Source organism: Pseudoliparis swirei, chromosome 22 (genome assembly GCF_029220125.1).
Source record: "Pseudoliparis swirei isolate HS2019 ecotype Mariana Trench chromosome 22, NWPU_hadal_v1, whole genome shotgun sequence".
NCBI classification, from domain to species: domain Eukaryota; kingdom Metazoa; phylum Chordata; class Actinopteri; order Perciformes; family Liparidae; genus Pseudoliparis; species Pseudoliparis swirei.
This window is the reverse complement of record NC_079409.1, coordinates 18,315,382-18,340,107: the sequence shown is the minus strand read 5'-3', so window position 1 is coordinate 18,340,107 and position 24,726 is coordinate 18,315,382. Positions and strand designations below refer to the sequence as shown.

Below are 24,726 nucleotides of genomic sequence, written 5' to 3'. Positions count from 1 at the left end.
GACATCCTGTTACAGAGACTGGAGCAGTCGATTGGCATTTCAGGCACGGCACTAATTTGGTTTAAATCCTATTTATCAGATCGATCTCAGTTTGTATTTGTAAACGATGACGCTCGATAACCACCAACGTTAATCACGGAGTTCCACAAGGTTCTGTGCTTGGACCAATTTTATTTACCTTATACATGCTTCCTTTGGGCAATATTATCAGGAAACACTCCATAAACTTTCATTGTTATGCAGATGACACTCAACTATATTTATCGATAAAACCAGAGGAGAGCAACCAACTCTGTAAAATTCAAGCATGTCTTAAAGACATAAAAACATGGATGACCTGCAACTTCTTGATGTTAAACTCAGACAAAACCGAAGTAATTTTAATCGGCCCTGAGCACCTCAGAGATCAATTATCTGGTGATGTGGATTCTGTAGACGGCATTGCCCTGGCATCCAACACCACTGTAAAGAATCTTGGCGTTATCTTTGATCGGGACTTGTCCTTTAACTCCCACGTAAAGCAAATCTCAAGGACTGCATTCTTTCATCTACGTAATATTTCAAAAATCAGGCACATCTTGTCTCAAAAGATGCAGAAAAATTGGTTCAGCGTTCGTTACTTGAGACTGGATTACTGCAACTCCTTATTAGCAGGCTGCTCTAATAAATCTCTTAGGTCCCTCCAGTTGATCCAGAATGCTGCAGCTCGTGTTCTCACTAAAACTAAGAAAAGAGATCACATCACTCCTGCACTAGCTGCTCTGCACTGGCTCCCAGTAAAATCAAGAATCACTTTTAAAATTCTTCTCTTAACCTACAAAGCCTTGATTGGTGATGCTCCATCATATCTTAAGGAGCTTGTCGTACCATATTGCCCCACTAGAGAGCTACGCTCACTAAATGCGGGACTACTTGTAGTTCCTAGAGTCTTAAAAAGTAGAATGGGAGCCAGAGCCTTTAGTTATCAAGCTCCTCTTTTATGGAACCAGCTTCCAATTTCAGTCCGGGAGGCAGACACAGTCACCTCGTTTAAGAGTAGACTTAAGACCTTCCTCTTTGACAGAGCTTATAGTTAGGGCTGAATCAGGTTTGCCCTGGTCCAGCCCCTTGATATGCTGCTATAGGCTTATAGCTGCCGGGGACGTTTAGGATGCACTGAGTACCTATCTCCTCTTTTTCTCTCCTTAAGGATGAATTTTCATCTCTCAATCACACGTTACTAACTCTGCTTTCTCCCGGAAGTCCTTTTGACTTTACGTCTCATGGGGTCATCGGACCCTATGAGACGGCATAGATCCTATCTGCCTGATGGATCGTCTGGGTCGTGGAATTCCTGCTCATGACTACGCCACTGTCCTGTTGAGACTCCGCCCACTCCTCCCCACCGCCATCTGCCTGATGGATCGTGGAGGTCTCCATCGTGGAATATGCCTACTATGAACTATTCATACACTCTGTCATATTCATTGAATGTATTTTAACTCTAAATCTGTCCTTCTGTACACATTACATCTATTGCATCTGTCCATCCTAGGAGAGGGATCCTCCTCTGTTGCTCTCCTCCAGGTTTCTTCCCTTTTTTTCCCCCTGAAGGGTTATTTGGGAGTTTTTCCTGGTCCGATGTGAGGTTTTGGGGCAGGGATGTCTATGTGTACAGATTGTAAAGCACTCCGAGACAAATTTGTAATTTGTGAAATTGGGCTATACAAATAAACTGAATTGAATTGAATTGAATTGAACAGCTATTTAACTAGAGCACCACAGGGACATTGGCATGTGTGGTTTCGAGGGAAATTCAGTGTTTCCACAGGACTGCTTGTAATCTCTGAGCTGATTCTTAATTTTTCCTCCAGCGCCATCATCTGTTCAAATACCAAATCCAGCGAAAAAATTTAACACATTAAATGTTGGTACATGACTAAACATCCACACGTTTTGTCATTACGAGCATGTTAGCCTGCAGCCTCACAGAGATCCATCATGGTGTATTCTTCTTTTGAAACAAACATGGGTGTATATTTCCGGTAGTGTGTAGATGGTTACTCACAAGTTGTGGAAACCCTATAACCTCAACCATTAAAAGGAAATGCCTACTCTGAATAAATGTGTGACACTTTCGTATCTTGTGGGTTACCTTCTACACAAGACCATGTTTATATGGTTTAGGGTCTAATGCTACGTTCACACCAAAAGCATTGCAAATGTTTTGCGCGAGTAGATTACATTCAAAGTCAATGACTGGATGCAAATGGTTCAGAATAAAGCGAATTTTCACCGTGCTGTATAGATGTAAAGCCACGGAGATAAGCCACGGCCCCTCTCTGGTGCGAATGACATGAATGAAGCGAATGAACCACAAATAGTCGGGCGAGTAAACTAACGCGAGTAAAGCTTTTGGTGTGAACGCAGCATTATCGTAAAATATTAAAGAATAACTTGTAATAGTAATAAACACAAGGACGGAATCATATCTCAGATATTAAAATCAAATCGAACATGTGACCTTACTTCAGTGTCATCGTCAACAAATATGGAACATGGGGACCGAGCAGCCCTTCCACCCACACTTCCCAGTCTGCATGGCAGAGCCATGTCGACCCACAGTGGATCGATGCGATCTGTCTACCACTACCAGCAATAGCTGCCAAAAAGTTGCTCGTCTCTCCACAAAGATGCCTCCTGTCGCTCAAGATTCACAGAAAGGCAGCTGAATTAGAGCTGATTCACAGAAACAACTCCGGCTTCTATTTTGCTCGAATGAGTGATTGCCTTTTGTCAGCTGTCGTGAGCTACAAACAAAAAAAACTAAAGCAGACAAGAAAACTGACAGAAAAATTAGGTTGAAGATGCAGTTGCTAATTGCCCTAATTATTCATATGGATGTTTTGTCCAGGATTGCTGTGCACGTTTGAATTAAAACACTATCCCCATCTTAATGCAGAGAGCCCTGCTTAGTCAAACCTTTTGACCTGGAAATATGTGGCATTGATGTAATTTCATGATGCACCACTTGTACCAATGAGTTTATATTGTTTAAAAGCAAAGGAATAATCTCTCTTTATGCCCTTAACTGGCTAGATTAGCAGCATTGTAATTGGGTAGGCTTTTATAGGCCATTAGGCCCTTCAGCATGACCTTCTGGCACTGTATAACTGTTCACACTGTGGGCATGCAGAGCCATAAAGCAGACACATGCATTATGTTGTCAGTGATATACTGGTAATTTGAGCCTACAGTCCAATATAATGGTGAACTGTAATTTCCCCGGTGGGTTGAGGTCTTAACTCTGCAGTCAGCTAGGCAGACTCCCGGGATTTCCTTATCAAACAGTTTCACCGAAAACATTAACCAGAGGGAAGATATTTTGTGCCTTTAAAAAAAATGCTCATACATTTTTTGTTACATTGTGGTTCCTTTGCTGTCTTGCTCTCTATTATACACACACATTGACTGTTATCTGTTATCTTAGACGAGAGGAATGAAGGTTTAGCTCCCGTGTTTCCCGCAGACAGTCAGTCAGGCTCTCTAATGGCCTCATGTTGTGCAAGTTCACACATGTGTCAGTTCAATGCAGAATAACTTTTTGTTTGTTTTTATTTTTACATTACATAATTTAATTCATGGATGGGATTTTCTTTTTTAGGTATGACACTATGTTTACAAAATATGCTAGAAGCTATGTAAAACTGTAATGCTTACTGTACAAACAAAGTTAATGTTAGCTAACCCCAAAAAAATGGTTGGTAAACATTTTTTTTTATGGTACAATGTTAAAAATGAAAATGTAAATATGCAAATATTGAGCATGTTTACAGTGTTCATTGTTTTATCTTACTGTATTAACCTGCTAACATTTGCTGAAATCAAAACACGCTTTTTTAACAACCAACATTTAGAATTGACATTTTAGGAAAAGCACAGGTGTTACTTTTAACGTTATTAAAGTGTCCCTATTAAGATATGGCAGTTTAGCCAGCATGCACTAAACCAGGACTCCGTAACGTAACCAACTGAAACTAATTCAGCTACCATTAATTAAAATATTTTGCTACACCTGTGCTTTTGCTTCTATGACATGTCAAAATGTCAAAATGGTCTCAACCAGTGGCGGTGCGTCCATAGAGGGCGCTAGGGCGCCGCCCCTCTTAAAATTTTGAGATGAAAAAAAAAAGAAGAAGAAAAAAATATAATATATCCTGTCAAAAAACATTATATACCAAATCATTTAAATAGCAAATAAACCGTGTTGACGCGCTAACTGTGTGTGGGAGACCGTCAGCCTGACAACAACCACTTAAGTCAAATGTGACATAAATAATATATCGCCACTCATCTTCACTGAGAGAAGCCCCTTCCCATTTTCGGGGCGCCGGCCCAATGTGTGTGTACGGCAGCGAGCAAACATTTCACAGTCGTTTCGGCAAGGACGGCTTCTCATTGGCGGATGAAACGTGAATCTTGGGGCGCAAAAATGTGTGCCCTGGCCAATGACATCGTTTCTTATTTCACATGACTGGACTATTCGGCCAATCGGAGACCGGTATCGTTCCCTCAGCCCAGAGAGCTCCACGGAGCTACGCGAGCAGGTTGCTCACCGGAGCTGGTTAGCTGGAGGCTCAGTGAGTAATGCGCTGTTTAGTTTCCCCTGTCTGTTGTTCCAAAGTCCTGGGACTGAAACTCTCTGGACTACAACAGGGTGAGGGATCTAAAGAGCTTCAGACAAGTGTAAAGCACAAATCTTGCCGCAGTTATCTAGCTAAGAGCATGGAGCTAACTAGCTAACAGCATGAAGCTAACCCTGTTTGCAGAGCAGAGCAGCAGAAGGAGACCGAACTGGCATCGAAAACACAACGAAGAAGTTCTGAAAAACAGACACATTCCCTCAAGAATAATGGAAACAGGCTCGTCACAGACATGATTGACTTTCACCAGAGAGTTATTGAGAAGTTTGCCAACTTTAAAGAGAGGAGGGCTATTTTTCTTTACTAGTAGTGAGGGCTACTCTGTCAAACACCCAATGTAACATGTGCTGCATCTCTTTCTGACTCTATTCTGCTCTGAACCTCTTTCATGTAAGGGTGAAACTCTTTTATTTTGTAAACCTCTGAAACCCAACCCCATGTTTCTTAAAGCATTCTGCTCTGAACCTCTCATGCCCAAAGTTACAGTGTGTTGATAGTTGTTATTGAACAGTGTTGAGCACGCTGTTTTCTTTAAATAAAGCTTTTTTTTAAACAATATTCTACTCAAAACCTCTTTTCTTCTCATTGTTGAGTTCTATTTAAACCGCGTCGCCCAACTGCGCACCCCCCCCAAAACAATTTTCACCAGCCGCCACTGGTCTCAACCCAGTTTGTGCTGGATTGCGCAATCAAAGGTGAGGCTCGACTCGTCGCTGCCTCAACTCTCGTTTCATCCTGTATTTGAACAGGAAATAGGCAAATTCAGCGATTTTGACTTTCAAAATGTTCGAAATTAGTCATACATAAAGATCGGTGGACAAATATTAATATATATTTGATGTTATCATGATTTTATTTATCTGCCTCACCTACCTCCCCTGACCGCACGTCCCTGGTTCATACACATGCTGACCAATGGATCTCCAGGACCTTTCCAGGACTTTAAACCAAATTTCCATGATTAAACATTTTGTGAAAACTCTGTGTATACATGACAAAGTCAGAATATGTAGTATTTAAACAAACAATGAGAATTCCAAAGCATACTGTATATATTCTGTGTAAATTAACATTTGAATATAACACATTTGCATTACTTTTCCAAACATTTTGGGATTTTATTTTTTTCAATTACTTTTCTAGGCCTGGAAATAACCATTTAAAAACTCCATGACTTTTCCAGGTTTTCCATGACCGTATGAACCCTGTTTTGAATAAAGGGTTGAAAATTACAGTTTTGTTTTTTTATACGATTAATCGGGAAAAAAAATCAACAGATTAATCGATTACAAAGCTATTTTGACATTGCTCCCGTTTTCAACCACATATCTGTGTGAGCTGAGCTTCTCAAGCTTGACTGCGATAAAAACTCAAAACAGAGAGAGACTGAGAGCTGTGAGGAAGAGCTTTGTGTGTGTCTTTCTACCATTACTGCCAGGAAATCCATTTTGTGTTCATCGAAACAGGCCCAGGTTTCACACTAAGTCAGTATAAATACATTTAGAAACTATATTATTAACTATATGTATATGTACTGTGTTAGAGTGTCATTTTGTGTCATTTTGGTTAGTGGTGTGCCCCAGGATTTTGAAAATGTAAAAAATGTGCCGCGGCTCAAAAAAGGTTGAAAATCACTGGTCTGGAAGATAGCCTAGACAGCTTTTTGACTTGTCTACAGGGTCCATGTGCACTCTAAAAAGCCCAACTTCAAATTTGTTGTCCTAACACCTTTTTTTAAGTTGAGTCAACAAATGCCTTTGAAAAAAGTTGAACTAACTCAAAATGTCAATTTCATCAATAAAGAGTGGAATCCACTTAAAATGTTAAGTTGAGAAAACTTAATATAGTGGTTTGGGCATCTGCTGAGGTAACTAAGGCCACTGCGCATGTATGTCAGTAAACACACACACACACATATATATATACAAATACATATATATATATGTAAATACATATATATACTACTTTAATCTTATATTTGAAATAATATAAAAATATTTTCTTTAGCCCCTGTTTAAAATACATTGGTTTTTGATACCATTGTTTGTTTATTATATTTAGCTATGGATTAGATTTGGAAGGATATTGTCCATTGTTTAATGGCAGATTTGCTCCAGTTCAGGTTGTTGTCACTTATTGAATTAAAGGGAGCCTGTACCGTGAGAGCAAATGTTTCCCTGTATTTTGCTCAATTTATTTATTTAATTTAACAGACTATGAAGATTGAAATACTATAATACTAATGTGTAGGAGGTGACTCTTGTATGAAAGTGGTATATTTTAGTTTTAAAAATCTGCATAAAAATGTCTTTTGACTTTTAAATTGTATTGTTACAGAATGGGAAGAAAAAAAATGAAAATTTAAAAGAGGCGGTGAATATTTATTATAGTCTGCATGCTTGTTTTCTCAAGCAGCCCAGTTTCAAGGGAATGCCATTGTCCTTCTGTGTTGTATATATGTTCCATCATATACCATTGTGGCAGCGGGGGGTGTTAAGGCTCGGCTGCAGAGTGGGTGGAGCGGGGGTGTGGTTCAGGGAACGGTGTCTGATTGTCATCAGCTGGACTGATTGGTAATCAGATTGGTAATCAGTACAGCTGATGACGATCTGTGTTGGTTATCTGAGTCTGTCTCCATAAAGGAGCTGGACAGACAGGAGATGAGAGGAGCGTGGAGAGCAGAGACACAGTCTGCTGTCGGAATAAACCTTATTACCGAATATCCCTCTGGCTACTTGTTGCTTATTGGTGCTTTAGGGGGGGGAACCTACTCGTGACGGCTACACACGTGTCACAACCATGTTCCAAAGATTGTTTCAGGCCTTGATTTTGGATTCACAAAACAGAATTTTTTCTTTCTGCAGCCATTTTGATTTTTAAGGATGTGGCCCCTCATACTCTGCTGTCTATGTTCAAGTGTTGACACCTGGAATTCATATAGTTATGCAAACAAATGTTTAGTTATTGTTAATAAACATTTTGTGTTTGAAGAAGTTTGTTTTCTTTAACTGTTGACTTTTCCAAAGAAAACGGTGTACATATTTAATTAATTTAAATGAGGGCAACGTTGCAAAGAATGTTGAGTGTACTCAAATAATGGGCAGTGAAATTTAGTAACAAAACATTTTAAGTTAAAAGTAAGTTCTCTCAACAAAACATTTTAAGTTAAAATTAAGTTCTCTCAACAAAAAATGTTAAGTGCTGTTGATGTATGTTTTTAATCTACAAGAACACACAATTTAAAGTTTCTCCAATTTAATATTTTAAGTGTTCGGAACTTAAGTACATGAGTAGATGTAACTATCAAATGCAATATTTTAAGTAGTGTTAACTTAAATACATAAGTACGTCTGAATAGTAATGTTACATTTGACAAACTTAAGATATCACTTTGAGTGAACTTCTTATCATAAGTTGACACAACACATTAGCCCATAGTTGAGTGAACTCAAAAAGGCTTTGCAGCTGGTTGCCTCACTTTTTTAAGTTGACTCAACTTTTTTTAATTTTAGAGTGTGCTAGGGTTTGGTTGCTTCTGTCTTGCTCCCCTACTTGACCAATTCTATTTAACAATGCGGTTTGGACCGCCCCAGCTCATTTACATACAAGGACACATAAATACAGGCATAAATAAATGAAGAAATATGTGTGGATACATAAATACTGACATGAAGAAATACAGAGATGTAGAAATATATTTATTTAATGATGTCCTGTTTAGGTTTAACTTATATTTATTTATTCCTGTATTTATTTATACATTTATTTAAGCATTTATTTATTTATTCCTGTATTTATTTATACATTTATTTAAGCTGTTATTTATTCCTGTATTTATTCATGCATTTATTTATTTAATAATACTAAGTAATTTTCTGTCTTCCATAATGGTGACGATGGTGATGGTTATTAAACCTAATGTTAGCTGTGTGTGTTAAACTGAATGGCACTTACCGTCGGCAAAATAAAAATATTCCACAAGTGTATTTCAATTCATTTCAGTTTATTTTGTAAAGGCCAGTCCCAAATTACAAAATGTCCCTAACTATAAGCACTATTAAAGAGGAAAGTCTACAGTCTACTCTTAAATGTGGTGACTTGTCTGCCCCTCGGACTGAAAGTAGAAGCTGGTTCAAACACTATGACAGGCTAAACTGGTATAAAAAAACAGCTATGACTTTTTTGGTCCACATCTATTGGCCTGTCAACCTTCTCCTTTTAGCTACTTTGTTTTCTGGCATTTCCTATTTTATATTTAAATTCTGTCTCTCTCTCTCTCTCTTTCCACCAGAACCTCCGTAAGATAGAGGAAGGGCCATCGGATGACCCTGGCAGAGACCTTAATGAGCTACAGAATGCTGACTGGGTAAGCAAATAGACTCAAACTGACCTCTGACCTCAATTCAATTCGGTGTATTTGGTATAGCCCACAATTACAAATTTCTCTCAGAAGGCTCCTCCAGCCTTAACTGATCAAAAGCCTAACTCAATCTTGCTTACTCTAGAGCAGGGATTCCCAAAGTGTGGTGCGCGCACCCCTGGGGGTGCGCGAGAGGAAAAATGTAATGGCGGTCTAATAGTGTAATAATTAATATTAAACATTCTCAGGGCTCTCAAGTGTCACGCATTGAGCGTGAGACTCAGTGGCGTCCCTAGGCTAAAAAACATCCGGGGCTAAAGCTAAAGCCCCGGATGTTTTTAAATTAGCCCCGAATGTTAATTTAAAAAAAAAGAAAAAGATTTGGCACACAAGTGGTTAACACCTCCAGGTCGCACGTGACGTCATTCACCCAAAACAGCGGAGTCAGGCTGGCAGCAGGCGCACGTAACAGCAAGCTGCTGTCTGAGAGTGTTTCTATGTCTACAAATTTCGCTGCTTCACTCTTCTGGGCTAAGCCCAGCGCCGCTGCTCCCATAACGCGCATCGCTCTGTCGTGTTACGCGCTGACACATCCGCGCACACAGGTGAGCACACGCTCACTAGCACCCCCCCCCCCCCCCCGTCAACAACTCTTCTCGGAGCAAAAAAAAAAGAAAAAGTGTGGGGGATTGGGGGCAGGCCCGGGGTGGGTAATCGGGAGAATCGGGAGAGTTCCCGGTGGGCCGCTTCACTTCTGGGCCGGTCGAGAATTTTATTTGTTGACACTTCGATAGGTTGATCGCGGTCGCTGCAGAGCTCTGACGCCGGTCTGCGCGCATCGGGACGGAGCAAAAAAATAGTCACTTGCACCCCCCGTCAACAACTCTTCTCGGCTCGATGCCGGCGCGCGCAAGTATTTGCATTGCATTATCCAATTTCCACTACCATAAAAAAAGTGGGCTGGTCTTGAGCCTGAAATTCCCGGGCTGAAAAGTGGCCCCACTCCAACCCTGATTGGGGGTGCGTGAACCCGGTTGGGATGTAGAAGGGGGTGCTGGCCTAAAAAGTTTGGGAACCCCTGCTCTAGAGCGAAAATTCCTATTTAAATAATTACAGATTTAATGGGTCGTGGTACTTTTTACTTCTCCTTTCCCATGCTGCCCTTTGCCTCCTATGTCAGGCTCGATTCTGGGTTCAGGTGATGAGGAACCTGCGTGAAGGAGTGAAGCTGAAGAAGGTGCAGGAGCGTCAGTACAACCCTCTGCCCGTCGAGTATGAGCTCACCCCATACGAGATGCTCATGGATGACATCCGGTTCAAACGCTACAAACTGCGCAAAGTCATGGTCAGTGTCTAACCACAAATAGAAACTGATGCCTCATGCACTCCTCCTGCTTGCTGCACTTATACATGTCACCACTGAAAATGCTGCCAGAGGCACTTACTGTTAATAAAACATCATGGAAATCAGTACCATGTCATAAACTGTTGATTAAAAAATGCCATAAAAAATACTCTGCGATGATTGTGATAATCAGGGGAGATTTTTCTACTTCGTTCTGTTTTACAAAATTGTCACATATTAGGTTTTTAGAATACTGGTTGCACGAAACAAGATATTCAAAGACATCACTGTGGGCTCTGGGGAAGTCGTGATGTTATTTCTTTCCGATGTTTAACTTTTTATTTTTATTCTACAGACTAAACAATTTCTCGATTAACCACATAAAATTATAATTATAATTGACTAATTGATGATGAAAATAATTATTAGTTTCAGCCTGAACTGATAGCGCTATTTACCTTGATCTGGTTGTCTTGCAACTGGTAATTTTACCTTTCTTTATCTGTACCGCAGAGTGTAATGTGGTTCCAGATTATTCAACTTTTCCATGTTACGTGATGGATCATTTTGCAACGGACAGGATTCCTGGACTAGATGTTGGCCTGTGTGTACCTTTTCCATATTTTATTATCCTGTTCTGTTGTTCCAGACAAATGGAGACCTCCCACTGAGGTTAAAGAAGAGTGCTCATGAAGTCATCTTGGAGTTCATCAGGTCAAGGCCACCTCTCAACCCTGTAAGTGCAGCCTGCAAACATCTGTTGATTACAACCGACCAGTTAACTGTCTTCAAATTAGAGCATCAACCAACATACAGTCAGAACAGTGTTCTCTAACCTTTTGAGGCTTGTGGCCCTTCTCAGTAGTATCATACATGTTTCAGTTGTGAACTCAATATCTGTTGTATCAGGTCAGGACATTGTCCAGAGTTGTCCAAAGTAAGCACAAAATGGAGATTTTCAGACGCATTGTCGTAGTGGAAATACTTTGTGTTGTGTTATTCAAACTTATTTAAAAGGCTCAAAGAGGGGACATGACCGAGTAATTGACAAGAAAGTCAAAAAGTCTGATATTGTATACTGCAGATAGAAAATGCTGATTTGACATGATATAATGGAAGAACTATCAATTAAAAAAATAATTTCCCCATATATACACTTAAATATATAATGGATAAATGTGATAAGCACTCACGGTTAACAAAACAACATAAACCACTTGGCATTGCTTATAATAATACAGATACGAGAAAACAGTTTTTATCAATTAGTTGTTTGAAAGAAAATTAATCTCAATACATTTTTATAGTCAAGTATGAGGCTATATTTTAATTATTTATCCTTTCTTCCAACATTGTTAATTGAACATATTTAGAGGGTTGGACTGTTTTCGACCCAGATATATGTTGGTTTGTGCAAGTCCTCGTTTACCCTCGTCTCTATGATGGATAGTAATAAATACAGCGTGTTGAAATAAACCAGAATTTTCCTTTCAAAGTGTTTTATTTGCCTCACATGATTATTGGCTTTACACTAACATTGATGTAGATAACGCTAGCCTTTTTATTCAAGTTGTACTACATTGTGAACTCAATGGCATGCTCCATTCACTACCTCTCTGTTGATATAAATCTTACTGCTGTTTCAGCAGGACGCTCAATTGCGCTGCACGGACTCTCTGTGTCACAATCTCGGTTTTACCTGTCATTGACCTGTGCTAGGTGTCCGCCCGGAAGCTGAAGCCGCAGACTCAGCTTCCTCCAACGCTGCATGAACGCATTTTGGAGGAAATCAAAGCGGAGAGGAAGCTCCGCCCAGTGTCTCCTTCTGAGGTCCGCAGAGGAAGGCTGGGTAAGGAAACTTCGCTTGTTGTTCATCATCCACAAAAACACTCTCGCACAAATGAAAACATACTTCGCTCTAAAATTTCAGCGGAAGTATGGAGCTGGTGCTTGCAGATGAGAACTGTTTAGCAGCTTCATGTTTTAGTTCCTTTCACACTAGTACTACAGGATTATTTGTGGCACTGCCTTTTTCTGTTGGAGCTAATTCTGCCTAACTTTTCTTATTTGTGTTGCAACTAATGCCTTTTATTATTGCTTTGTTGACTAGACTGTTTGCAACATGGTGGATGTTTTACATAATGATGTTTTTTAAATCCTGAAGATACCAACACCACTGCTGTTTCTGAATGTCAGTAATCTCTCACCATTGGCTGTGGCTTATTTGAAATCCTATTATTTCTCATGATGAAAATGGTTACACTTCAGTGATGTAGAACCAGACAATAAGCGTTCTATAGCCCTGCATGTCCTGCCAAATACAAGCAGATTACATCCTTTGCTGTAGTACAATACGTCTTGCCTTGATTTAACTCCAGCCACACGCAATAAATGTCCTATGCCATGACTGTTTCTCGTAGCAGTAATTTGGCCACTTAGCATGTCTTTCAGTTTTGACTCGTCAGGTAAAGTCTACCTCGCTACCTATCTGACTTTTGATTTATTTATTTACTTGTTGTGGCTGCTCATCTGCTCACCAAGCCTGCACACACTTCAACCACTCAGCACATCGCACACACATTTCCATGTCATGCTTCAGTGGTTGGTGGTGGTCGGCTGTGGTCTGTTGAGGTAAAACATGTTGACGTGGGAGACCGAGGAGAGCGAACTGATGAGAGACACTTTGAGCTGTAGTAAGGGCAACCACTTAGAGATACTGATGTAGTGTCCTTTGTATTTCCCCTGATTGTATAAGCGGCTTCATATATAAGCATTTAAATATGTTTAGTATGTGGTTTTTTATCTTGGAAAAAATTTAAACATAATATAATTGAACAGTTTGAACAATAGAATAAAGATAAATATATCCAAATTAAAAGACGCTTAGTTGATTAAAAAGAAAATGTATAAAATACGTTTTGTGTGGAGTAATTCTTTTATATGTCGGATGAAATAGCAAGAGGAAACCCTAGATTCCTATTATCATCTGGAAGTCCTAGTGGATAGATTTTTTAAAGGCTATTTTGTGCTATTTAACCCTTGTGTTGCCTTAGGGTTATTTTGACCCGAATCAATATTACACCCTCCCCCCGCCTTAGGATTAATTTGACCCCATTCAATGTTTAATGTCGGTGTTCTTTCGGTAGTCAACAAACAAACATAAAGTGCCTCACACTTAAACTTGGAAAACAATATTAATTCTAATAATTTTCTGGAGGTTTTAATTGCTGGCGTCAAATTGAACCCAAAGGGTAAAATATGTTAGTAAATATAAAGGTAACAGGAGGGTGAAACATTGAATCGGGTCAAAATGACCCAAAGGCGGGGGAAGGGTGTAATATTGATTCGGGTCAAAATGACCCTAAGGCAACACAAGGGTTAAAGGGATGTACTGCTCTTGGTGCTATGTGTTTAGATACTGAATTGATGGTTGAAATAATGCTGAGTTTTATATTTTATATCGTTGATTCTTGTTTTTTTTGTTTTTTTTCTGCTGAGTACATCAGTTTTGTATTTGCTTGTGAAATTACTTGCCTCAGTGTCATTCTTTGGAGGGCAACATTTTGGTGTAATAACACTACTCCTTTATAGAAATGTCCATCTGCAGCTCCTTTCATACAAAGGGACAGAATACGCATATCACTCCTGAAAAATTGTCCCACTTGTTGCTGCTGATCTCTAAATACTCAGGCAGCAGTTTCAAATGTTGCTAAGTACATTTATCTGTCAAGTATGCTGCTATAATGTGAATCTTAAAGGTGCAATGTGTAAAATCTGGCCATAATTTAGGTTTGAAAAATAGAAAGATATGGCAAAGTCACACAAAAGAGTCTTTCTTGTACTATGTGACTTTACAGAATCCAATTAGAGAGGTTACCAACTTAATGAGACAGCTCTGATTGAGAAGAGAAGGAAATACTACTTAGGCAAATCACAATAACGCTGGGCTCCTCTTTCCTTCGTACTGAAGCCAGTGTCTCTCATCACACTGTCCTGCTGTGTGTGTGTGTGTGTGTGTGTGTACGAACATCCTTCCATAATGCATCATTCTCATGCAGAGGGAGCAGTTTTATTCTCACTTTGCTCAGTATTTTATGGGGAGATGCTACATAACCAGTGACACTTTCATGAACATGATTACGGTTTTAATCAGGAGTAATAAAATACAATTTCAAGGAGAAATCCTTTTTATAAGATATAAACACCATTCGTGGGGATGTGATTCATGCACTTCTAGGTTTGTTTTGTTGTTTTTTGGCGGCGAAAGGAAGATGGTGTGTCCTATTGGAATGTTTATAATGCATCAACAATTTATGGAATAGCTTGAGATTTAAAAAAATTCGCTTAGCTTGCGAGAGTTAGATGTGAAGATCAACAGCACTCCCATGTCTGTCCCTCTTGGAGAGGGATCCTCCTCTGTTGCTCTCCTGAAGATGTCTTCCCTTTTTTCCCCATAAAGGTTTTTTTCTATTTCTTTGGAGTTTTTGCTGATCCGATGTGAGGTCAAAGGTCAGGGATGTCGTATGTGTACAGATTGTAAAGCCCTCTGAGGCAAATTCGGATTTTTTAAATATTGGGCTATATAAAATAAACTGAATTGAATGTCTGTGCCGTATACGTGAAGCTAGAGCCAGGAGGTGATAGCTTAGCTTAGCATAGAGACTGTGAGCAGGGGAAAATAACTATCATGGCTCTGTCTTCTGGTACACCAACAGAATAGAAAAAACATTATGTTGTGGTTTTATAGGGAGTGTTCAGGGATTATTTATTGGCAAACAGCTGCGCAGTAACTTCTCGAAAGACAACAGGAGTCAGAGGTCACTGCACCCATTCCAAGAAATAATACTGTAACTGCCTGAAAAACAACAACTTGTTCTGACTAGATTTATTTTAATTTTATATTACAAATTTAAAAAACAAGTTAATTAGTTTGCTTTTAACTGCTAGGTGGTAGCCTACCAGTCTTTATGCTATGCTAAGCCAATCGCCTCCTGGGTGTCGTTTCATACTTAACTCAAAGATAGCAGAGCTGCCAACTTTTCAAAAAACCTTGGAGTGAGATTTTGTCGGGGGTGACCAAAATGTTGCCGCGCATGCAGCCACACACGTTGGTGGCTCAAATATCAGGAAATTTGAATTAATGTGGCGTTGTACCCATGTTGTACCCTGCATTCTGGCCTGGCAAAGGTCTTTTACGAGGCATCTTTGCTACCTTAAATAATTAAAATGTTTTTTAATAACTCTACTCATTTACAAAAACATGAATAATTCTATTGCACAAATGTCCTGTCTTTATGTAAAATTCTTTATAATACATCTTACTTGTTCAAAGGCCTGCAAATAAAGTGATAAATGCTATGTGGGCAGCCTTAACAAACAATGCTCTGATGTTTTGAGCATGCAGTATACCAAGAGGTTAACAAGGCGCTCTCCTGCTGCTTGTTATGACAGCTGAGTTTAAATCACCACACAAAATCATACGCACAAACACAACACATTATTTTAAGATTTAAAGTTTAAGAGAGTGAGAACTTAATTGAACCACATGTCATTAACAGGGCTCTTACGTTTTGAAGACAGGCAAGAGTGACATATCTATCCAGGATGCTTTATTTTCATTGGTTGCTGGATTCAATCTTACAGATACAACAGATACGTTTTTTTCTGATTGTAGCCCATTTCTTTTTTTTGATTGGCTGATAAGTGGCTCCTCACAGCAGAACTCCAGGGGAGCGCTTGATTCCTCCATGGTGAAGGCAGCGCGGCCAGCTCATGTTTGCGCGCTGCGGCACATTAAAACATTAAATAGCCGAGAGTTTTTTCAGCGTGAGAAATACGATGTGTGGCGGGAGTGCGTGACGTAAGACCGAAATGCGTGACTGTCACGCTCAATGCGTGACACTTGAGAGGCCTGCATTAACACACCGTAGTCTCTGCTCGTTGTGTCTGTTTGAAAATCTTCTTCTGTTGCTAACTTCGGGACTCTTTGGGGTAAATAGGATGTCTATGCAGCGAATAGGTTTATAGATGCGCTCCTTAGCGCCATCTATCGTCGTGGAGTTTGAAAAGAAACCAACGCGCCTCGGCCCAAAATCAGAATTTCTTTTGCTGTGAGATATTGGTTATGTGGCGTGAGAGCGTGTGAAAACATGCAAAAGCGTGTGTCACACGGCGAAACCGTGAGAGTTGGTAGCTCTGAAGATAGTGAGAGTGGTAGCAATAAACTCATCTAATTTTCACCAAAAAAGTAGTTAAGAATCATCCTTGCATAATGGTTTAGCTTGAATGAGCTAAAATTGATGTTGTGAGCACTGTGTTTGCCCCACAAAGGCAACAGCTGAGCTGGCGGCTTGCATACGGTACAGCTAACAATGCTAACAACTCTAAAACTGTGCTGACAGAGCACATTCAACCGTGCAATCACTGCATCTATCATCATGTATTATGGAGACCTAACAGCACATATACCAAATAATGGAATATTATTAAAGCTATCCTAATGAAGGAGGTGTCCCCTTTTAGGTTTTGGCAAAACTCGCAGTATGCTACAGGATTTGTTCCGTGCTGGACTCGGTAAAGTATCAGCTCTGCTGTGGTTTGAAAGGCCTTTTTGTTTTACCCTTAACCTAATGGCCTTGTCTGTCTGCCTCTCTGGCTGTAAACTAATATAGGGCTCTCAAGGTTTGAAGACAGGCAAGCGTGAGATTTCCATCAGCACCCGATACAGCTGACCGTTGCGCGCGCCGGCATCGAGCCGGCATCGAGCCGAAAAGAGTTGTTGACGGGGGGGGGTGCTAGTGACTATTTATACTCCGAGAAAAGTTTTTGACGGGGGGGGGGGGGGGGTGCTAGTGACTATTTCTACTCCGAGAAAAGTTTTTGACGGGGGGGGGGGGGGGGGGGGGGGTGCTAGTGACTATTTTTTGCCGATCGGCGTATTGAGCACCCCTGCATTCAAGCATTAAATAGCCGAGAGGTTTTTTCAGCATGAGGAATTCGATGTGTGGCGGGAGTGCGTGAGATGAGACCGAATTGCGTGAGATGAGACCGAATTGCGTGAGATGAGACCGAATTGCGTGAGTCTCACGCTCAATGCGTGAGACTTGAGAGCCCTGCTAATATATCCTCTATTTACATATTTGAATAAAGCCCAGTTATGTTGTCTCTTAGCTTGTAGAAAAGTTATCTCTCGTCCAACGACAGAGACAGTAGGCTACTCCTGTTGGAGGCTTATAAATGAGGGAAGAAGCTGAAAGACTGAAACAAATGAGGTTTCAGTGCTACCACAAATCCTATCAGCTGCAGCTCTTTACCTGTCTCCTCTTTTCTCAGTCCACCCCTCCCTTAAACCCTCTATTCAGTTTGTTGGTGTGCTTCTCTTCAAGCGTTAGGTAGCTTGTTTTCTATCTTTGAACTTCTCTCTCAGTGTTGAATGACCTTGTGGCGCTTGATTTGAAGGATTTAGCTTCCCCTGAGAATAAGAATAAATAGGGTCATCCATGTTCTGTGTAACACCAGCCTGCTCCTCTGCCTCCCCTCAGACCAACTTAACTCCCCCTCCCTGACCTCTTTAACCTTGGGATGGATCTCAAACCTAAGTCTTCTTTAAAGTATTCAATGCATCTTTTCAAAACACCCGCCTATTAAAACACACTGATTTGAAAACCATCTGCCCCTTTTTTTCGGGGGCAGAACAGTCAAAACGGATTGAAAGAATACACAGGATGCAAGGAATCATGTGAGGATTTGTTTTGAGATTCATGTCAAATGCTATTTTCTCCTCTAGCCTGAATGACTCTCTCTTGTGTATGGCTCTGTGCAGATGAGTTTAGTCCCTACATGGGCAGGAGGACTTCAAGCTCTCTGTGTCTGGCCAACGGATCAGCCTCTACCAGGGAAGAACCCTCTGGATCTCAGTCTGTGCCTCCGAGAAAGAGGCTCCTGAAGGCTCCGAGTCTCGCCGAGCTGGACAGCTCTGACTCTGACGTTAGTATGGATTTGTGTGTGGTATGGACTTTTTGAAAATGTGGCATGTGCAGAGCATATAACGGAAGTGTTTGTGTATTCCACGTATTCAGGATGAGATTTTTGGCCGTAAATCAGCCAGCAGCTCCAGCGTGGCTACATCCGCGATGGATGATACGTCCCCGGAGTGTGCTCTGGGAAAGAAAAGTGAGTCAGGAATTATTTCTACATCCCTGTCACAGCTCAGTAGCCTTCTCAGCTAAACCGCGCACCCACTGTGATTAATGAGTTGTAATCTTACAGCCTGGCCAGTCAGAGCTTTTCCTCTTTTTTCTCTTGCTGTTTATAATCAGAAGTTATTGTCCCTTAAATTGGACACTCATTGGAACATTTCCAGTTCAGCTGCCTCTTTGTCTGACTTTTACTTCTCTTTCCTCCATGAACGCCAGCTCCCCCCATGTTCCTGCCCATCTCTTCTACACCCCAGCCAGAGAGGCGTCAGACTCCTCAGCGGAGACACTCCATCGAGAAGGAGACTCCAACCAACGTTCGACTGTTTCAGCCGCCCTGCAAAAAGAGCTCCAGGTCCCTGGTCAGTTACCTTTACTGCATAAAACAAGCAGCAGTCTCTGGTGCCAAGGTTGGAATTTCAAAAACTGCAATTCATCAAATGGCCACTTGACTCAAGTCAATCCCCATTGTAGCGTAGGATCCCCCTTTACTCGTTATTTTAGTTTAACTACTTCAGCAATAAGGGGTTCAGCTGGCTAGTTAGTTCCTCCACTACAAAAAATACGTAGGACACAAAGCGAAACACAAAAACACAACCCGGAATACAGTTCATACAGTTTCTTTACATTTTTATGATTCTTCGGGTTCAAAAGATACCAGGCCCAGTCAACACCAGCTTTTGAATGTATTCCAGACACTGTCCTTTAACTGAAAACAAGACTCAAAAGGAGTCTGAAGATAACCTAAATTGTCTCTGCACACGTTAAGTAAATAAAATATAGCTTCCAAAAACCAATGACATAAGTGTGTGGGGGGCAGAGGGATGTGTGAAAGGGCAGGAGGGTAGAAATGTCCTGTTAAATCCAGTTCAGAAAATGGTGTATGTGGGTGTGTGTGTGGGATTATTGGGGGGGAACAGAGAGGTCGGGCCTGGAGAGTAGGGTTTTTACAGGAACTTACACTACCGTTCAAAAGTTTGGGGTCACTTAGAAATGTCTTTATTTTTCAAAGAAAAGCACAGTTTTTTCAATAAAGATAACATGAATCAAAAATACACACTATACATTGTTAATGTGGTAAATGACTATTCTAGGTGGAAACGTCTGGTTTCTAATGAAATATCTCCATAGGTGTATAGAGGCCCATTTCCATCAACTATCACTCCAGTGTTCTAATAATAATAATATACACTTTTATTAATCCCCAAGGGGAAATTAGTTCTCTGCATTTAACCCATCCTTAGTTATTAAGGAGCAGTGAGCTGCGGTGAAGCGCCCGGGAAGCAACTGGGGGTTCAGTGCCTTGCTCAAGGACACTTCGACTTGCAACTAATGGGGAGAGCGGGGATCGAACCCACAACCTTGCGGTTGCAGGACGGCCCTCTTACCCCACTGAGCTAAAGCCGCCCTATGGTACATTGTGTTTGCTAATCGCCTGAGAAGACTAATATCTGATAAGAAAACCCTTGTGCAATTATGTTAGCACAGCTGAAAACAGTTAACTGGCCTTCCTTTGAGCTTGAAGTTTGAAGAACAAAATTAATACTTCAAATATTAATCATTATTTCTAACCTTGTCAATGTCTTGACTATATTTTCTATTCAATTTTCAATTCATTTGATGAATAAAAGTGAGTTTTCATGGAAGACACGAAATTGTCTGGATGACCCCAAACTTTTGAACGGTAGTGTATCTGAAGGGCCGCGCTGTAGGAAAGGAGATTCTCCGGGGCATCCAAGCAGGGTCCGGTCTTTAAGTGGCTCCTGACAGGCTGCTACTGGGATCCATACACTTTCCTCAGGGTAGCCAGGAGTTCGTCACCGCTCAGCCGGTTACGTTCCTTAGCTGCTCCCGTTACTTTTGGTCGTTAACGATTTATCGTTTCACCAATGGTTGACGGAAGCTGATTGCTAAGACGTTTTCCTTTCCGGCTTTATCCACTCTCGCTCCTCTCTCTGGTCACCATGCTATTTTTCCTAATTGTTTGTTTGTCCCCCTTTCTTTCCTGCTCACAGGTGTGCTAATTTATAACTTTGTAGGCTCCACCCACTTTTCCTGTGGGGGGGAGGGAAAAAGGGCTGTCCTCTGCTATACCATAGACCAGTGATTTTCAACCAGTGTGCCACGGCACACTAGTGTGCCGTGAGAGATCGTCGGGTGTGCCGTTGGAAATTATCTAATATCACCTAATTAACCATTGTCGGTAGGGCTGCAACAACGAATCGATAATTAAAATAGTCGTTGTGTCGCGCGATTATTACGGCACTCAATAAGTCGTGGAGTATAAAAAAAGTTGAGTTGAGCGCAGAGCGGCGCAGGAGAAACAAGAGCGGAGCGGAGGGAGAGGACAGAACGCTGCGTTGTGAGAGCCAATCAGCGCTGAGCTGCTCCGCTGTTGGTGAATCTAATTGGCTGCTGCTGCCCTCGTGACGCTTTTTTAAAATTACTTTTCTAGGCCTGGAAATAACTATTTAAAAACTCCATGACTTTTCCAGGTTTTCCATGACCGTATGAACCCTGTTTTGAATAAAGGGTTGAAAATTACATGCTTTTTTTAAAAATACGATTAATCGATTAATCGGAGAAAAAATCAACAGATTAATCGATTACAAAGCTATTTTGACATTGCTCCTGTTTTCAACCACATATCTGTGTGAGCTGAGCTTCTCAAGCTTGACTGCGATAAAAACTCAAAACAGAGAGAGAATGAGAGCTGTGAGGAAGAGCTTTGTTTGTGTCTTTCTACCATTACTGCCAGGATATCCATTTTGTGTTCATCGAAACAGGCCCAGGTTTCACACTAAGAGAGTATAAATACATTTAGAAACTATATTATTAACTATATGTATATGTACTGTGTTAGAGTGTCATTTTGTGTCATTTTGGTTAGTGGTGTGCCCCAGGATTTTGAAAATGTAAAAAATGTGCCGCGGCTCAAAAAAGGTTGAAAATCACTGCCATAGACCACTATCTTAAAATGCCTTTACAATACGGAAGTATCATGTTTACATCCTAAACTAAATATGTTGGTCTATTAATCTATATTCACGATAGCTGTAGAGGGGTCAATTTATATAGAAATCACCTTTAACATTTCTGCGTGAAATTATTCATAATTGAGGTTTTGGCCGCTTTGTGTAACCAATAGGTGGCGTACCGAGTCGCTAGCTGTTAGCTGTCACTGACGATCCACCACTTTGCCCATTTCTTTACTTACTTTAACTCATAGTTGACGTCACGGAGACAACAGCCATATTTTACAGAATTTATTGTATGCACTTCGTAAGGTATATTTTTTTATTGTTCATAAGAGCAGTTGCAATCAACTAAAGAGAACAAACAGAAAACAGGAGTGGTAATTCAAATCAGTGTGACGGCATTCTTGGGTTATATGCATAGTTAACTCCTTAGCATTGTATAAAACACTCGTGAGCCGGATGCAGAATGCTATGTGCACAATTAACTAATTATTAGCTTTGTATCTAACACTTGTGAGCCGGATGCAATGTTATTACCTTCGCATTGAAAATGCGGAAGGTAATGTTTTGATCGCCGTGTATTTGTATGCGTGCGTGCGTGAGTGTTATTCGCACAAGTCAAAAAGTATTAAACCGAATCACATGAAATTTGGTGGGATGATTGGTTATTATCCGGGGACCATTTGATTAGATGTTGGGATCGATCGGCTCAAAGGTCAAGGTCAAGGTCATGAAAAAGGTCAAAATCAGCTTGAATCGCATGAAATTTAGTGGGATGATTGGTTATTATCCCGGGACCATTTAATTCGATTTTGGGATCGATTGGGTCAAAGGTCAAGGTCAAGGTCATGAAAAGGTCAACATCTTCTTTTTACCATAGCGCAGTCAATTTATATCCAATTGGCATGCAACTAATGCCAACATTTTCAAAATTCAATGCCCAATCTTGTGATATGCGAAGGTATGCGCTCTACCGAGTGCCCATTCTAGTTTTGTTCTGCTTTGCCCTGTGAATAGTATGAATAACAATGTTAATATTGATATATTAGAGCGTGGACTCTCTCAGGACAGTGTAGAATGGCAAATTTTGAAATCAGATCCCATCCAGTAACTTAATAAGAAAAACAGGAGACCAAAAAGCATTGGCATGCTTACAGAGAAACAAAAGGAGATGGGCAGTCAACGTCATCTCTCTTGTCCTTTTATTTACGTGACGCGTGTCTTCCTAGATTTGGTCCCTCTCCTTTTTCCATCACAACATCTCCTGCATAGCTGCTCACGTAATCTGCTGGTGTGACTTTGTCAATCTGCAGGAACCCTCTTTTGTTCAGGTTGGGATGATAGCTTTGTATCGGCCCCAGATCGCCCTCCTACACCCTTTTCCCTTCTCTCTCCAACCTTTGCAGAGCTCCCACCCTATCAAGGCGTTTGCGTTGGGTTTAGCGAAGGCTGTGTTTGGTCTGTGCAAACACAGCCGACATCAGAGGAAGAGAGTCGGCTAAGGTTTGCCAGTCTCCCTCAGTTCAACCTGGCATAATAACTGTAGCTGCCCATCCGCTCCTAATGTTTCCTCATCTCATCCACCTATAGAGCAGGCTGCTGTCCTGATAGGCCGAGCACCAACTGCTTTTTGTCACATAGTTAGTGAACAATATCATTTATTTAATAATCATTTATTTCACTACTTTGGATAACATCGGAACTCTCGACCACAAGTAGGTAGCGTAAGCTAAAATTAATCTGATCTACATACCATATGCTTTCTGCTGGCGGGATGCATTTATAATAACATTTATATTTTAACCTCCATACTTTGCTTTATTTGATTTTTTTTAAACACTATTTACCCTCTTTTTTTCATATATCTTTGAAGCACTCAGATATTTCCCTTCTCCTTGCCTCTGGTTCCCAACATGAACCGAACCAGTTCAGAATAATGATCAATATGACCAGAGCCAGACCACTATATTGGCGGTACTGTATTGTAAAACCACAAAACACCTCAACAACTGATATAGCAGGCGGTTTATTTCCCATAGACCATTTCTGTTGCATTGTGTGACTTTTTAATCTGAGCTAAACTGACATTTCAGACTAGTGGTTGTTGACTCTGCAGCATCTGTCTGCTGGCTGGATCAATCATGTGTGAGTCTGAAACAGCACACACATATCTCCCGCTGCAACATCACTGACAATGTCCAGCACCAGGAAGTATTGTATCCTGTTCCCGGATGGACAAGACCATGTCTGGATGGACCTCACCAAGCACATGGCAGACGGAGCAGTGGAGACCTCAACAGCCATTTTACTAAGCGCTGTCAATTGAAGGAGGTTTTTGAGAAGGCAACCAGAAGCCTTGCAGGAATCTTGGAACCACCTCCATCATATTGCACATTAGTTTGTCATCCTGAGTTTATACTCTGTCTGAAATTGTTTACAGTCTAAAAAAACTAACAAAAACAATTCTCACACACCCTGAAGGGTCTGGTCTGTAGATGCATCAGTATCCTTCAATTACCTATTTTCTCGCTGCATATGAAAACACAGAACCGGTTTAACGGTTTAGGGCAGTGGTTCCTAACCTTATTGGTGGTACTGAACCCTGCAAGCTTCATCGGTGCATTAGCACCTTTGTAATTGGAAAAATATGAATCTAATTTCTTCGAAACATAGCTAACGTAGCTGATTGGATTTCGCAACTCAGCGACGGGGGAATTTTTCAATTCAGTCTATCATTCCATTCACGTCTGTGCATTGACTTTGCAAAGCTTTTGGTGTGAACGCAGCATAACACGGCGAAGAAAATGTTGAGTTGCCGAAAATATCAGCAGCCAGTTTTTGACTGACAAAAACAGCCCGACGTTGCTATAGTGTGAACCGAGCTATATTGTGCTTCCCCTAGGTTTACAGCTTCAGGGGCCGGAGACCGACCGATACGAACACCTATAGTTGGTACTTTTGCCAACCTAAAAACCTGCAATTAACCTGTTTTGCACTGAATAACAATAATAACAATAAACTGTTCCTTTTCCTGATCCGATGTTAGGTCCTGGGACAGGGATGCCGTATGTGTACAGATTGTAAAGCCCTCTGAGGCAAATTTGTATTTTGTGATAATGGGCTATACAAAATAATCTGAATTGAATTGAAAGTGCAACCTGTGAAA

General features: G+C 40.8%; 1 protein-coding gene across 2 annotated transcripts in view; it reads left to right on the top strand.

Annotated features, from left to right (window-relative positions):
- Positions 1-24,726, top strand: part of spire1b (spire-type actin nucleation factor 1b) — a 62,353-nt gene that overhangs the window by 28,418 nt on the left and 9,209 nt on the right. Inside the window, exons 5-12 of one of the 2 annotated variants that reach the window (XM_056406039.1) lie at positions 8,974-9,048; positions 10,223-10,387; positions 11,037-11,123; positions 12,107-12,236; positions 16,910-16,960; positions 18,210-18,373; positions 18,466-18,559; positions 18,802-18,944. In XM_056406039.1, the coding sequence (XP_056262014.1) occupies positions 8,974-9,048; positions 10,223-10,387; positions 11,037-11,123; positions 12,107-12,236; positions 16,910-16,960; positions 18,210-18,373; positions 18,466-18,559; positions 18,802-18,944 (909 nt within the window). The remainder of the gene's footprint in view (positions 1-8,973; positions 9,049-10,222; positions 10,388-11,036; positions 11,124-12,106; positions 12,237-16,909; positions 16,961-18,209; positions 18,374-18,465; positions 18,560-18,801; positions 18,945-24,726) is intronic. The other variant, XM_056406040.1, reaches the window with a different exon arrangement.